The following is a 17,318-nucleotide window of genomic DNA, read 5'->3' as shown; positions in this document are numbered from 1 at the left end:
CCTTCTTTTCTCCCTCCAAAAAGGATCAAACTAGAGTAACACAGAAGGAAATAGAGAAATCCGAACCCCTTATCTCATTCCATCTCATTCCATCTCATTCATACCAAGCTCTTTCACAAATTTCTTCTCCCCTCCCTCTCCCCCCCCAAGAAAAAAGCAAAACAAAACTCACCAATCAAGAAATCCTCACTCTCACCCTCACCCTCACCCTCACCAATAATCAAACTCAAGCAAGCAAATCAAAAACCATATCTCACAACCAATATAACAAACATAATAAATAAAAATCACAACTCTACAACCTTTACAAACCCCGAATCCAAATCCAAATCCACACCCTCCCCCTTCCCCTCCCCACCCCAACAAACACTCAGAACTCAAATTTCCAGAAAACAATACCCAAATACCCAAGTACCTACCCAGAAATGTATATTATACCTAGATATATTAAAGCACACCAATAACTCCATCTCTCCATCTCTCACTTACCAAGAAAAAAATCCCAGCTGGTTGAGTTCTTTATCTATCTCTCCATCTCTTCATCTCTTACAATAAAACCCAATCTTCAAAACTCCAATTCAATCTCCAAATCCAATCTCCAAATTCAACTTCAACTTCAATCTCCAATCTCTAAACCCCAATCTTCAAAACTCCAAATCCAATCTCCAAATTCAAACTTCAAACTCCAATCTCCAAACCCCAATCTTCAAAACTCCAAACCCCAATCTCCAAAAATCTACACCAAAATATCAAATACCAAATACATTTATCCATCCATCCATCCAAAAAAAAAATTAAAAAAATCCCCAGCAAGATTCCCATTCCACATCTCCAATTTACCTACTTACCAAGCAAGCGCCTACCTACCTACCCTTTCGCATTATACTCAAACACGCCGCTCTGAGTTCATAACACCACATAGAGTTACATATTCATTTACGAGTTCCATTTCTTTCAACTCATCTACCAACATATTATCTGTCAAACATAGAACACAACTCAATTTTCTACGTCCATCTATACCAAAAGCCAATTATAACTACTACCAAGTATATTCATTTCCCTCTTTGATACACAATTTCTATCATCATTTTCGTCAAGTCACAAAGCCATCTCAAAATATATATCCATGTCATATGTATCATTTCATAACTTCATAAAATATGTACGTAGCCATACCCAACAGGCCATCCTGCCATTCATTTTCCACACCCCGTCATTATGTATTAAATCTGGTTCATCATGACCCACTCCATCCCATCCTATACAATCACCCCCTCTTAAGCCAAATCCTGACTCAATGGTAAGTTTCTGGAACTGGAACCAACATAAACTGTTTTAGTGTAGTTGCTAATGAACCAGTTTTGTGCGACTGTATCCCAGTTGCTCAAGTCTCTTCTGGTCAAATCAGCAGTGAAAGTAGTAGTGTTTCCTGCTGGAATGGAGAGTCTTTCAAAACCTCTCAATACGATGAGAGGATCATTGGGTCCACCGAGTTTAACATAGAGTTGGGGAACTTCTTCCCCATCGACTTCACCAGAGTTTTGGATTTGTGCAGTAACGGTGTAGAGAACATCGTAAAGTGCTGGGTTACCTCCTGGTGCACCACCTGCTGCGAGGATAGGTTGAGCAGATCCATCAAGTGCCTTTGGTGGGAGGAACTCGGAGGCATTTTGTCCGTACTTTGGATCCGCAGATGCGGCAGCGGCATCGCTGGTGTTGAGGTATGGGTAAATGTAATGATAGACATATGGGAATGAACCGTTGGGGAAGATGTAATCATTGAGGTCTGTAGAGAAGTTTCCAAAAGATGGAGCAGCTTGAGTCAATCCAGAGGATGGAGTGTAGGTGCTGCTTGCATTGGCATTCTTGGTGACAGTAAGACCAGAGTAGTTGAATGTGGTGTATGAGAGACCAAAACCAAACTCATAGATTGGTTCGATGCCTTGAGCATCAAAAGCACGATAGTCAATGAAGTTTCCTTCGGTGAAATCGAGTTGTGGTGCAGCCTCGCCGTTGTTTGGCTCGTAGAGAATATCAGTACCATAACTTTCTCTGGTTGGTCCCCATGTGAATGGTGTACGGGCAGCAGGGTTAACCTTTCCATATAGAACATCGGTGATACTGTTTCCACTTTCTTGTCCTGGTACACCAGCCCACAAGATTGCGGTGATGTTCTCGTTGTCATACCAATCACCAACCAAAGTGGGTCCGGTGGAGTGGATAACGACGATAGTGTTGTTGCAAAGAGCAGAGACGTTTTTAATCAATGCATCACCAGAGTTCCAAAGAGTAAGGTTGTTACGATCACCGATGTTTCCATCCACACTGATATATCCTTCTCCGGAATTGGCGTTGACGAAAACAATGGCGGTGACTTCTTGACTAACAAGTTCTTCAATTTGGGATGTAGCATAGTTATCCAAGATGCTCTGGTAAACAGTGCCATCAGCAATGGCTTGGTTTTGAAGAGCAGTGTCTGGAGTGACAAGGTAAGGGAAATTGGAAGAACCAGAACCCCAAGCCATGCCAAGAGTGCCGTTATCACAACCTCTGTCAGCGCATCCGTTAGGTCCGTAAGGACTTGGTCCAGCATCCTCTCCAATGACAGCGAGGAATTTGGGCTTGGAAAGAGGAAGTGCGTTGTTGGTGTTCTTCAAGAGGACTGTTGATCGAGCTCCAATATCTCTGATCAACTTTGCATGGTCTCCTCTAACATCGACGTGCCAGTTAATTTGTTGAACATTCTTTCCAGCTATGTAGTGGAGTGGTCCGTATGTATCGAGAGTCCATGAAGAGAAGTTAATTTCTGGCTCGTCAAGGGTTAAGCCAACCTTGAAGTAAGCAGCCATAATTCTCATTGCCATGTCGTCAATTCTCCATTCTGGAACGGTTCCGTTGATGACTGCCAATGTAAGGTTGGTTCCCCAGAAACTTTCTCCGCTTTTGAAGAGGGTATCACCAGGCATGGTCATGTCCAATCCAGCTACGGCGGAAGCTGCTCCGGTGTGTTGAGCTTGCCAATCAGTCATGACGAAACCTTGGAATCCGAGCTCATCCTTTAGCAAGTTGTTGAGCATCTTGGAGTTTTGACAAGCATAGGAGTTGTTGACTTGGTTGTAAGAACACATAATGGAACCAACACCAGCGCGAACTGCGTCTGCAAATGGCCAGAGGTATGTCTCGTGCATGGTTACATCGTCAATGTTGGATGAACTGGATTCCGTAATGTTGAAGCCGAAGCCTTGTGATTCACCAGACTGACGGAAATGTTCCTGAGAATATGTAAGTTATCAAAGTAGTGGTGGATCATGGGGGAACTAAAAGTATCCTGTGTGTTGATACTTGGAAACTAAGAAATTACATACCTGTTCGTTACCGATGAAATGCTTAGCACAAGCAATGATACCGGCGTCTTGAATACCTTTGATGGTTTCAGCAATTCCAATACCTGTCAAGACAGGATCTGGACTGAATCCTTCCCAGTTACGTCCACCTTGTGGAGCACGACCAAGAGGACCTGCAACTGGACCGAGTTGCACAGTTACACCCTTTGCTTTATGTTCTTGGCCTATAAAATTGATTAGTCAGATGTAAGAATCAATCGGAGTAAATTAAAACTTACCCATAGCATATCCTCGGGCATACATCAAACCACGATCAAAAGTGGCTGCAACAGATTGACCACTCGAGAAGACCGAGTTAAAATCGGTATTACGAACACCAACTGGAGAATCTTGCATACACATCGATCGGAGACCGAGACGAGGAACTGATCCTGCTTGACCAACACATTGTTCACCTTCCCATCTGAATGACCATTAGTTAAAAATTTACCAAGGTGAATGTCAACAAAACTTACCCAATACCAGTAGTCAAATTAACCTTTTCCAACAACGTGAGCTGGGAAACAAAATCCTTCGCCTTGACGTAAGCATCTTCCCACCCGCCGGTATTTGGGTTCATCCATGGTGAAGGGTAGAAGGGGTCACTGGTTTGACCGAATACCGCACCGGAGTCAGTAGCAGGATCGACGGCACCGGGATATGTAGAATTTGACGACTGTGTACCCAGAGTTAGCAATTTTCTATCTCCTGTGATGATCCCCGACAGAACAAGAACGAGATCTAATAAACTCTTCATGGTGAGGTTTGGATGATGTGGTTGTGAATTATAAAATGATTGTAATCATGAAGAGCGGGAATCCAAAAGAACGAGTGGTTTGGGATTCTGTGCATTGAGAGGAAGATGGTTTGTGGAAGAAAGGGTAGATGGACGGGTAAAGGAAATGGGAGTACAAACTTGACGGGATTGTTTGGTACCGCGATGCAAAGTACTTTCTTGTTGACTGGGAGAGGCTGCGGCCAGTAACCCAGCAACCACGAGTGAATATCTCATTTTGAAAAGGAGTCACCGCCAATTGAATGGTGATTGGATTACAATTAAAAGGAATTGAGGAAGAAGTCGGCAGGTACAGTCTCAAATGAATTGAGATGATTTGAAGGTACTGATCTCGGAAGAAAGAGAGAGATCGTGGGATGGCAAGATACTTTATATACCAAGGGTAGCTAATAATAAGGTTGGTAGGTATGTGTGTCTGTGGAGTCTACACGTTCGTTCCCATCTTCTCTTGGGTCTTGAGCTTGAGATGCATCAATCAATGATTGATTGATCATTCAAAGATGGGGTCTCATACGTACGGAGTGCGAGCATGCTGGGTACATACTAGGTACATACTGAGTACATACTGAGTACATACTAGGCACATGTCGATAAGTCGATCGTGCAAAAGAAATGTTGAGCTTCTCCAGTATATCGGCAAACCAAAGTCTAAAAAGTTAGCTCCCTGGTCGAAGTTATCATGGTGGCTCGAGTGGTAGACTATCATAGACTATCAGACGACGTGCATGAAGTTTGGCTCTCCGATTGATATTGGTTGGATGAAAGAGGCGAAAGATCTTCATGCGAATAAAGTTCCTGAAGACTTCTAGATATGTTGGGTCAATATGTACGAGCTTATTACCTACCTGGTACCTAGCATGCCAGTGTGTATATCATATAAAATTCTATCAGTCGTATCGCGTCTTGTATGGAAGTTTATGGTCAAAGTTATATGTCATAGGTTGTGCTTAGTTATTCTGAGACTGTCAATACTGTTTTGAACTCTTTCATAGTATCACATCTCGATTAGTGATATTGTTGTTGTTGTTATCATTGTTGATATTGTTATTGTTATTTTTGCTATACCAAATACAACGGCGAATCATACAGAAACCAACCTACCAACAAGCAAACGTCATTTCCAAGCTGACATGCATCAATGATGATGATAATAATATGACAAGCATGGATGAAGGATTCTCAGAGATCAATTGGCAAAGACTCAACTTCCAAGAGCTCAGCCTACCCGGCAATTTCTATCCGCCCATATGAGAGATCTGAACAAATGGTGAACTCTCAGATATTGGTCGCTTGGATGTCTTGATCATCAATCACATCATATGTCTCTCTCGTTACTCTCGTTACTCTCGCACACTCTCGCACACTCTCGTCCTCTCTCTCTCTAGAAGTCATGCGTCTCGTGGCAAAAATCACATATGATACACCATCTCACAGATCCAACTCCATCAAATCCATATTCAATTTCTTGGAGGTTAGCTTTTATAATAATAAGGAATAGTATTATTATAATGATAGTGGAAGATCTAGTCAGTTTAAGCTTGAGGGATAAATCGAATATATAGAATAAGAGTTGAATTGAAGTCAATTTAGAAGAGCTAGGCTGAGATGAGATGAATTGCTTGCTTTTTCCTAGATTTTCTTTAAAGAATATTCTAGGTTTATATAGTTTATAATGAAATTCTAGTATATTCTATGCTTATAAATAAGATCGATTTAAATCGTATCTTATAGAATCATTTTAGATAATAAAAAGAAAGTACAACCAATCAATTTAGCGATATTTCCTGTATACTTCCATCTAGTTCCATTTCATTCTATTCCATTATAAATCAATTTGATAAGAGATACTATTATACAACTATATGATAATATGATTTTATAATATAAGATCATATTATATGTGTATTAGTCATCAAGATATCTCTTATTTAGTAAGATATTAATAAGTGATTTAGTGGACTTATTATGAATCCTCACACACCCCCTTAATAGGTGCATTAAATCAATCTTATTATATATCTTAATTCAGATTGATCTGATTCGTGAATTCGATCAATTTGATTCGAGCTAATGGTTTAGTAAGCCCATCAGCTTTCTGTTCATTAGTAGATATATAAATTAGGTCTAAATCCCCTGATTTAATAATATCTCTAATATAGTAGAATCTGATTGCTATATGCTTGCTTCTTTCGTGGAATATAGGGTTCTTAGCAAGCGCTAGTGCGGCCCTGATTATCCGTGTATAGAGGAAATTTATTTTGCTTATATAGATAAGCTCTAATAGTAGCTTTTTAATATAAACAGCCTCTTTAGCAGCTAGGTTTATAGCAATGAATTCAGATTCGGCTGTAGAAAGGGCTACTACCGGCTGTAGTTTAGATTTCCAACTAATAGGCCCATTCCCTAGCATAAATACGTATCCGCTAGTGGATTTATACGTATTGATCTCCCCTCCATAGTCGGCGTCGCAGAATCCTTGAATATAAGGGTTTTTAATTTTATTATAACTTGTACCCTTATTTATAGTTCCTTTCAAGTATCTCAGTACTCTTTTAGTGGCTTGAATATGTTCTGCACTAGGATTGGAAGAGAAACTAGCTAATCTAGATATGGAAAATACTATATCTAGTCTAGTTCCGAGAGCTAAGTATAATAAGGAGCCTATAATTTCTTGATATAGTTTAATATCATCATTATTAGCTTTCTCTTTATTATGAATTAGCTTTATTTTCGGGTCCATTGGAGTAGAAACAGGATTGGAATCTAGCATATTGAACCTAGCCAGCACCTTTTTAGTGTACTCTGATTGGTGTAGCTTTTAGTGTATTGCTAGTCCTTTCGATTTGAATGCCTAGATAGTCCTTTATAGGACCTAGATCTTTTAGATCGAAGTATTCCTTTAGATTATTAATAAATTCATTAATAATCTCTTGATTTGGGGCTATTATAGCAATATCGTCGACGTATACACTTAGAATCACATTCTTATTTTTATTAATAAAAATGCATTCCTTGGAGATTAGGTTTATAAAGCCTAATTTATTTAATACGTCTTTTAGGGTATGATACCATATCCTGGCCGACTGTTTTAGGCCATATAAAGCTTTATTTAGCTTTAAAGCTTTATTCTTTAGTTCGCTAAATCCTTCTGGTGGACTTAATAAGAGTGGTGTATCGATATTGCCTTGTGCAAACGCTAGCACCATGTCGATTTTATGAATTAGCCAATCGTTTTGAAGAGCTAATACGAATAAGAGCTTCCATACCATCGATTTAACTACCGATGCATGCGTATCAATATAGTCTAATCCATATAGCTGTTCGAATCCTTTAGCGACGAATCTAGCTTTGAATTCAATGAATTCACCTGAATCCTTTATTTTATATACCCATCTAGTCCTTAGGGTTTTATTATTAGGATTATCAATAATATCCCAAGTTCTGTTGGATTCAAGGGTGTTTATTTCGTATTCCATAGCTTTTAGCCAGTATTCCTTTTCCGAAGAGCTAATAGCTTCTTTATAGGACTTAGGTTCAATCAATACGCGATCTGGCTTATTAATAATAATCTTTTTATTATTTTTAAGCCTGGTATCGAAAGCTAATTGAAGATCTTGTTGATCTATTTCGATATTCACCCCCTTATTGATTGAATTGAAGTACCCGGAAAAGGCAAGTCCATAATAGGAAATCACGTGTTTTCCATCGTCAGCAAGGCCTTTATTATCAGGAATTAGACCTCTTATACGCTTAGATTGCCGTATAGTAGGTTCTATTGGCTCATCAAGCGTAGGTTCACCGGGCGTAGGCTCACCGGGATCGACCTCTATACAGTCGATTGTTCCGTCACTTTCGCTGTTTTCGTCCATTTCGGGATTAGCTTGATACCTATTGGTGCTAGTGGTGTCTTCATCCTCTATATTATCTTGAATAGGTTGAAATTCGAGGTCTTCTTCTTCCAATAGCTTTAGATCTTGGTTTTTATATTCATTAGAATATATAAGATCTTCTTGAATATCGACATCTCTCGAGCTAATCACTCTCTTATTGGCTGGAATATAGACCAAATAATTGTTAGACGAATCAAAGCCTACTAGTATGCCTTTCCGAGCTCTAGAATCCAGTTTTCCATTGCGAATTTCTTTATTATTAATAATATAAGTAAGAGAGCCTAGGATTCTAATGTAGCTTAGATCGGGCTTCTTATTATATATTAATTCGAATGGTGAAGTATTAATAGAACTATTATATGTTCTATTCTTGATATGAGCGATGGCTTTAACTAGGTATGGCCATAAATAGAGTGGAATCTCTTTCTCTTTAATTAAACAGATTAGTCTTTCAACTATATATCTGTTTAGTATCTCGGCTATTCCATTCTGGGAATGAGCGTACGGGCTAATATATTCGCATATAATCCCGTGATTTCGAATAAAATTCGACCATTTATTCGAAAGGAATTCAAGAGCATTGTCTAATCTTAGTATTTTAATACTAATATTAAACTGATTTCTAATTAGATTGTAGAATTCTATTAGAATATCATAGGCCTGGGATTTAAATTTAATGGGATATACCCAAATAGCTCTAGTGGCCCAATCGGTGAATGCTAGAAAGTATTTTTCACCTTTAATCCCTGTAGTTCGAAATGGTCCAGCTATATCTAGGCTGAATTTTCGAATTTAGAGCTTATTTCAGGGATTTCCGAGGGTCCTTGCTTATTTTCTGGTGGAATTTGCCGAATTTGCATGATTCACATGCCTCTAAATCAGATTTAGCTACATCTGATTGGATATTCAAGGATTAATAATATAATCCTTATTTATATGACCTAATCTTTTATGGATTAGGTTGAGATCGACTTTATTTAATAATAAATTCGATTCTTGAGTTGATTCCTCTTCTATTTCAGGGGTATTGATGCTTTTAAGACATTTAGAATCCACCTTAAAATTAAGGTAATATGCATCAATTAGCCAGGGAGCTGTAGTTCGTATATTAGCCTCTTTATGAATAATATCGATCTTATTTCCCGGGGGAACAATGTGACTAGCCCACCCTTTTTGGGCTATTTATTCGAACTGATAAGATTGGAGGCTATATGGGAATATAATACACCCCCTGCAGTAGCACCTCTGATTTATTATTAATTAGAATAGGAATATCTCCTATACCATTAATACGAAGCTTCTCCCCATTAGCTACAGTGATGGAATGATTGTTTAATGGCTTATAATTTATAAACCATTCCCTATTGGGTGAATAATGCTCTGTAGCACCCGAATCTAATATAAATTTATATTTAGATCCAAGAGATTGATTAGCTAAGCCTATATAATGGTCTACAGCCATTAGTTGCTTGCTAGAGATGGGTTTATTCGAATCTTTATTCGAATCTTTATTCGAATTTTTATTCGAATTTCTATTCGGATTCGACTTAAAATGCCTCTTATTATCCCCTTTATTAGTCTTTAATTCAGGGTATTTTATGAAGCATTTCGACTCTAAATGCCCCTTTTTAGAGCAATGCTTGCAATAGGGAGCTTTATTAAAGCTTGTTTTATTAGCATTTAGGTCGATATTAGATCGCATTCTAGCCTCTTCGGATATTAGCTCCGAAAAGAGCTTATCCAGATCAATACTAGCCGTATTTTTAGCTAGTTCTTCGTATTTTCGAGAGGCAAAGCTGTCGAAAGAGCTAGGTAGGCCTCTAAAAAGAAACCATACTATAAAGGCATCCGGAATGTCGAAATTCATCGATTTTAGGTAATTATACGATGATTGGATCGAATTAGTATATTCGTCCATTCCTTCTGAGCTAGTATAATTAGATTCTATTAGCCTATTTAGGTATCTTCCCATTAATTCGATGGAAGACTCTCCAAACATCTTATTAATGGAGTCCCATAGGCTTTTAGCCGAAGTTTTATTCTTGAATCTTTCGACTAATTCGAAGCTAATTATAGATTTAATAGCTCCTAGTGCCTTTCTTTCGTTTCTCTGATATTCTGAAAGCCTTTCATTATATTTTATGGCTAATTCAGGTGAAATAGGCTCTCCTGATTTGTCTATATATAGACTTTTATTGGGTGGAACTTCTGTACCGTCGATATATGGCATAAAGCCATTTATTTCCAGAAAGAGCTTAGCTCGGTTAATCCATTCAATATAATTAGATCTGCCTTTTAGAGGATCAGATTTAAAATTAATACCAGGAGCCATTTTAAGTCCTTTATAGACTAATTGGTCTTATATACTGGTTAAATACTAGTCTAAATATTTAGCTAGTTTCAGGGCTTGAATGGATCAGGTGAATAAATCGATTTAAAATCGATTTTAGTCTCGAGGATCGAATAGACCAGCCACCTCTTAAATTAGATCTTTATCTTATTTGGTATAAAATAAAGACTAAATAAGCTAGGGCACCTTGGTATGAAGAATATTGATATATCACCCGCTATGGGTAGCAATATAGCATAAATATATCGTCTAGGGACCTAATTTTATACGCTCAATTAGGTTTAGCTTCAGGGACGCAGGCCTCAGGGTCTATATGTAGTGTTTTTCGATATGAATTCGATTGAATTGATTCGAAAATTCGATATTCGACAGCTCAATAGCGGTATATATATGATATACAGCCTTAAATCAAGCTAATTCCCTTTTTAAGCTAGTTTAGACTAGCCGGGCTCATAACCTCTTGGAGGTTAGCTTTTATAATAATAAGGAATAGTATTATTATAATGATAGTGGAAGATCTAGTCAGTTTAAGCTTGAGGGATAAATCGAATATATAGAATAAGAGTTGAATTGAAGTCAATTTAGAAGAGCTAGGCTGAGATGAGATGAATTGCTTGCTTTTTCCTAGATTTTCTTTAAAGAATATTCTAGGTTTATATAGTTTATAATGAAATTCTAGTATATTCTATGCTTATAAATAAGATCGATTTAAATCGTATCTTATAGAATCATTTTAGATAATAAAAAGAAAGTACAACCAATCAATTTAGCGATATTTCCTGTATACTTCCATCTAGTTCCATTTCATTCTATTCCATTATAAATCAATTTGATAAGAGATACTATTATACAACTATATGATAATATGATTTTATAATATAAGATCATATTATATGTGTATTAGTCATCAAGATATCTCTTATTTAGTAAGATATTAATAAGTGATTTAGTGGACTTATTATGAATCCTCACACAATTGTTACAACGGTAGGGACCCATCCATGCATGTTGACCTCCGCAAACCCCACAAACTTTGAAAAATGTGGTGACCCGCGCGGACCCATATATATCCAGAGACCCATAATCGGAATTTCATCGGAACTTGGGGGAAAAGGCGGGGAATTCATTAGACACATACTTGGTACGTGGATATTTGCCTGTCAAGTGATGATCGAATCATGAATACTCCACTTCGGAATCTAAATTGACTTTTATTTTTTGTTTCATTTTTTCTCCTTCTGGTCTTGGGAAGAGAAAGACTTTGCCTTCACAAGGTGGCTCAAGTTGTATTTAATATTGGAATAAATGAATGAGTGGATAAATTAATAAATGAATAATAGAAAGGATGGGATCATGTCTGACGGGATACCAGGAAGATCGTTGAGTGAGTCTGTTGAGTGGGAATAACAGACAAGGCAATTCGAAATGATGGGAATCTCTAATCATCATCAACATCATCAACATCATCATCACCATCATCACCACCATCATCACCATCATCACCACCATCACCACCATCATCACCATCATCACCATCATCATAATGTCACCATGTCGGACTGAGACCCAGTCAGATCAACAGGGGCACTTGAAGAAGTTCTAGAATCTGCGGTTGATCATCGGTTCATCCCCATTTTCATCAACCAAAACCTTCCGCAGAGACAAACAAACAACTCACTCGCAAAACTCTTACCAAGCGACTCCCAACACCATCCAAGAATGGCACTTCCGATCGGTAATATCTCACATGTCCACTAAGAGTCTAGGAACGACATTTCCGCCCCGCCTTCCTGTCGTTTTCTTTCTCTTTTTCTTCGCCATCCCATCTCTCGCCAAGCTTTCCAAGCTTTCCCCGAACCTGTCCAGCCACAAAATCATGGATGATGGATCGAGCCGTGTGTCAAACGCCAACAACACTACAAAGTCCCTACGTAGTATACCTACCTATCTAGGTACGGAAGCCTCGTAACCATCTACACCGATACCCGACCCCGCCGTTCACACTTCCCTAGACTCCACGCTACTTCCTATCCTTACCAATTTGTCAATTTATACCACTATATATCTCATCGGACCGATTACTTTGAAATCACTTGCTCCCCTTCTCCCCTTCTCCATCATTTTTCCCCATGGGCCATGGTATGGGCCATGGTAAGCGTCGGAGTTCTCGAAGAAGAAGCCTTTCCGAACAACCAGCAGTAGTACTCTTTACCAATAAACTGGACTCCAGATTTTCTCCCGCTCCCCGTGGGAGTATGGCTAATCTTCGGAATTGGCGCATACGTACAATGGGGCCCGACTCTTATTGCAATGGCATCTGCATACAGATTAATACATGGCAACCCAGTATTCGATCGATACTCGCATTCTCCCATTCCACGGACAAGGCAATCAAGCGACTCGGCTATGTAGCTTGGAAGAAGTTACTCCCGCTTATTCCGATGGGGGCCACGATGGATCTCTAGAGAGGGCTTACTGTCTAGTGGCGGTAACCATTTTGATCATGAGGGCTGTGAATATGAAAACTCTCATTGTTCAACCCGGAATCCTCGGATCTTAGAGCATACTTAGTAATGTACTGTACTTCGGTTATAACTGAGAGTTAGTAGTCGAGCTTTGCAGGTCGTCTTTCACTTCACCATCTTATTCTTCTCCAATCCCTTGACTAGGTCAGGGGTATGCGATTATCGGAGATGCTGTGCCAATCCAAACATTAAACCAGTCTCGGGAGATGTATGATCATGATTTCTAATATTCTGAACTACAATCCAACAATTACATACTTTCAATGTTTGAAGGCGACACAGGCATCCGGGTAGAATTGAATACTCATTTCAAGGGCTCACATTGAACTCTGTGAGAAGTAATACATTATCATAGAGCTAAAAGTCTATCAATGTTTCGCTGACATTATCTATATCACAAATGTATCCATTTCGCTTGCTTTATACTCCTCAAAGTATTCTCATCTCCCTCTATCAATTCTTCTCTACATCACCCTGCGTCCCATCCATGAGCTTTTTATACCCTTCTAAGACTTCTTCTGTTTATAAGATATATCTTCCAGCTTCTCGTATAATACCTTTGTCGCTCCAAGTCCTTCAGTCATAATACGCGGCGTTGATTTTGGCTCCAACTCATGACCAAACAACGAAGCATCAACCCGTGATGGTTGCTCCGGACTTATTCTATTAGTGCGTGACTTGGCTTGGCCCCATCCATTCCTTGCTCTTACCGGTTCCACATCATCATGGTGTAGAATTGATCGAGGAACTCGACATGGAAAATTTGCCGGTTTTGGTATTTTTATCGGCGCGGATCTCGGAGTGTATTCAAAATCTTCCCTTGAAGAGGCCGAGTTCGAGGCTATATCATATTCGCCCGTTTCCGAGGGAATTTGAGCGGTCTCAGAGCCATTTCTTCCTTCTGATATTCTCCCATCTGGTATTGAAGAATAATCTTGGCGCCCCTCATTCATTTGCTCTAGAAGTACCTGATCATACACTGGTTCAATCATTCCCCCATTAAAGTTGGCTTCATTGAGCGATGAGGTAAGTATTGATCTCCCGTCGACCACACCACTCCATCGTCTGTCTACTTTCACTGCCACTCCATCACAAGTCACCTGATAATGCTCCGCGCAATCACTACTGGCTCGATTTGGAGCATTTTGATTTAGAGTATCTTGATCCTCTGCTGATTCATCCTCCACCATGGAATAAATTGACTCCGACCGGCCCTCTGGCATTTCTTTTAATTCCCTTTTTCTTTTCAAATCCTTCTGTACCTTCTTTTTCATCTGCGCTCCAGGTGCATCTTTCTTCTTCACATACGCTCTCATGATTCCCGTGTCTTCCTCATCTCCATCATATCCTTCGGAATCACTAGGATTCGGTGAGTTATCTTCGTGGAACGATAGTGCAGGGGAATATACGATGCTGGGAGGTTGCGAATCATCCGCTTCGCTTGATGAATCCCTCGACATGGCTCTTCTCGATTTCGCTGGTGTTGATGGATTCGTTTTTCGAAAAAAGATGTACGAGTTAGGAGAATGCGTAGAAAGGCCATAGATCGATAATAGATCTGTAATTATGTCTACTATAATAATGGGTGAGCAATAAGTATTGATGGAGTATTTGATGTGGGAAAATAAATAAGGGGAGTATTGATCTTTTTCGTACTTGTACATCAGTATTCCGCTTTGGGAAAGATCGATGAACTTTTTATTAAACATATCGCAGAATATACGTGGGGCAAATACAATTCGATTAATGCTCTTGAATGTATGTATGTAAGTAGTATTCTACATTTTTAGTCTTAATCTCTACACAATAATTATTTTCATCCTCGCTAAGAGTATTGATATATATATATATATATATATATATATTCTTCTCTTCCAAATATTCTTCTCTTCCAAGTCTTCCTCTTCCCCTCTACATCCCTTCCTCCCCTCGCTCTCTTTTTCCATCCCCACTTCTACGCTCTGTACTATAGTAAACCATTTCCTGAACACTTTACCTGAACACTTACTTTACTTGAAGCTATGATCCCCTCATCCATTTCCCCTCATTTATTCATTCACTCCTCTCTGATCACACCCCTTCGAATATCCTTTCTTTATGTTTTATATCTTATATATTTTATTTATTTATTCATTTATTTATCGATCTATCCATCCCTCCATCCCACCATCCCACCAACGCACCTCTCCAAATCTTCCTTCCTAAATCATCATCACTTTTCCAGGCTATATTAACTATTCTTCAAGAGATCAATTGTGTAGAACCTTTTCCTTAATCTTAATTGAATTCCGTATCTGAAATATCATTTTGTGTACTGCAAATGCAAATCCGAATTCTAATTCCGAACCCGAACTTCAAACTCCAAATAGCAAATAGTACATATTCGATTCACACCCCAACTCACCCCACGCACGCGCAGAGTATTATTAGGTGCCTATGCAAATACAATTGTACTCTAGTACCACTTCATTTTCCTTTTTTCATTTTCCTTTTTTCTCCCTTTTTTTTCCTTTTATATTATATCTCTTTTCTTTTCTTATAGATTGGGAAACTGAGAAGTTGGGAAATGTTCTGGGAAATTGGCGATATTTGTTGATTGATTTGCTTGGGAATTGACTGATACTGTGGAGATGGGAGATGGGAGATGGGAGATGGATACTCGGTAGAGGGGTTGGGGGGAAAATTTGGGGGGAGGGGGGGGTTGAAATGATTTGCGGTATGGTGTGTTTATTTTATTTTATTTCATATGGTTGTATTGTATTGTAGTTCCCTGTTTCGCTTCCTTCTTCTTCTTCTTCTTCTTCTTCTTCTTCTTCTTCAATTTGCAAAGAAGGGGCAGAGCTGCACGAGTTAATCTCTCTTCTACAAACGTGGGGTGTGTTTTGGGAGAGAGAGGGAGAGAGAGGGAGAGAGAGGGAGAGAGAGGGAGAGAGAGGGAGAGAGAGGGAGAGAGAGGGAGAGAGAGGGAGAGAGAGGGAGAGAGAGGAGTTGTAGAAATATTCATTTATTTTCATGTTCATACTTATACTCACACTTATACTCACACTCACTCTATCTCCAAGAACACAAAAAAATTATACATTACACTACACAATGTTCATTATTTCTGAATATATCTAAACATAAAGTATATCTACAACATCTTTTCTTCATACATAAACTTAGGGAAGTATGATACGGGGAATAGTGATTGAGTTAGATGGAGATAGATGGACATTTATGATGATATATATATAATTCGATATAGACTAGGAATTTTATTGGGTTTTTATTGGGGAATATTGTTTTTCGGGCGTGTTGGGTGGGAATGCTGTTTTGGGGGGGGAAGGGGAGGGCGTGGAGGTTTGTATGGATTATTAGGTGTGGAATGTATGGAGTGTATGAAGTAGATACGACACGAGAGATGAAATTTACAAGGAATATTTTTCTGTAAAGAAGATGATTAGTGAGTAATTTCCTACTTGTGATTAGCTATAGGAAAGGAGTTGGTTATCCGATGGAGTATAGCATACCAAAAGTTTGATATCTGGAGAGGAATTCAAGAGTTATATTTATCAACTGGGTATAGAAGATAGACGGATTGATATGAAGCGAGAATCCTGCGTATATTTTACGAGAGTGGAGAGGGGGTTTAGATGAATAAGATAGAGTTTTAACTTTTTATTCAAGGTACCGAGGTGTATATGATTTATAATACCTAAGTAATCTCAATCATCACCTAGATGTTGCGAGAGCAAAATGTATATCTACACCCCATCACTTTTGCACATAGGAGATCGTATGATGATCCCGAAAATGCATAGTCTATTCGAGATACTCCTGAATACGGAGTTTAGATGATAGTGATTCGAACACGGGGAATGATATATATGCCTCTTCAACTATTCTTGACTGCCTCTCTTTGATACAACTTTAGTGTTTTTTTATCCTTGATATTTCTTATGTCGAGAAGATATATACATGATCTCCCCCCGAGAAAAAAAAGGGAAATTCTCGTTTTGAATAACTACCTACGTACAATTATCCACCCCGAGTCAGACTCACAACCAGGGGAATATCACTTCCTTGAACTCGCTATTATTACATGGACATCTATCTACCCATCGATCACAGAGTCCAAAAAGACATAAAAATCGTTCATATGCCCATACCCATCTTAGTACTCCCCAATGCTGATACTATAACTTAGTCCTTCACAATACATATTACACCAAGACCGAATCTACAACTTTCCAACAAAAATCCCTAGAAAACTAAACAAGCAATCAAAGCTATTTAGATATCCCAAACTGCAAAGACTCTAACAGCGAATTTGCGTATATGAAACGAGCAGTAGAAGTATCCACGAAAGTGTAAAATCGACAGTGAAAA

The 17,318-nt window shown here is 38.8% G+C and overlaps 3 protein-coding genes across 3 annotated transcripts; 1 reads left to right on the top strand and 2 right to left on the bottom strand.

Moving 5' to 3' along the window:
- Positions 1-1,280: 1,280 nt before the first annotated feature.
- On the bottom strand, positions 1,281-4,398 carry EAF02_006813 (uncharacterized protein; the record flags this gene model as incomplete). The annotated part of the gene is made up of 5 exons (XM_038902861.1): positions 1,281-3,275; positions 3,369-3,571; positions 3,626-3,810; positions 3,863-4,062; positions 4,303-4,398. 5 exons carry the CDS (start codon positions 4,396-4,398, stop codon positions 1,281-1,283), a joined length of 2,679 nt encoding a protein of 892 aa, XP_038757182.1.
- An 8,153-nt stretch (positions 4,399-12,551) lies between these two features.
- On the top strand, positions 12,552-12,887 carry EAF02_006812 (uncharacterized protein; the record flags this gene model as incomplete). The annotated part of the gene is made up of 1 exon (XM_038902860.1): positions 12,552-12,887. The coding sequence occupies one exon, from the start codon at positions 12,552-12,554 to the stop codon at positions 12,885-12,887; it is 336 nt and encodes a 111-aa protein (XP_038757181.1).
- A 566-nt stretch (positions 12,888-13,453) lies between these two features.
- Positions 13,454-14,407, bottom strand: EAF02_006811 (uncharacterized protein; the record flags this gene model as incomplete). The annotated part of the gene is made up of 1 exon (XM_038902859.1): positions 13,454-14,407. The coding sequence occupies one exon, from the start codon at positions 14,405-14,407 to the stop codon at positions 13,454-13,456; it is 954 nt and encodes a 317-aa protein (XP_038757180.1).
- Positions 14,408-17,318: the final 2,911 nt, after the last annotated feature.

Source organism: Botrytis sinoallii (genome assembly GCF_014898435.1).
Source record: "Botrytis sinoallii strain Bc 23 chromosome Unknown BSIN_011, whole genome shotgun sequence".
Taxonomy (NCBI): Eukaryota; Fungi; Ascomycota; class Leotiomycetes; order Helotiales; family Sclerotiniaceae; genus Botrytis; species Botrytis sinoallii.
This window is presented reverse-complemented; position numbering and strand designations above follow the sequence as displayed.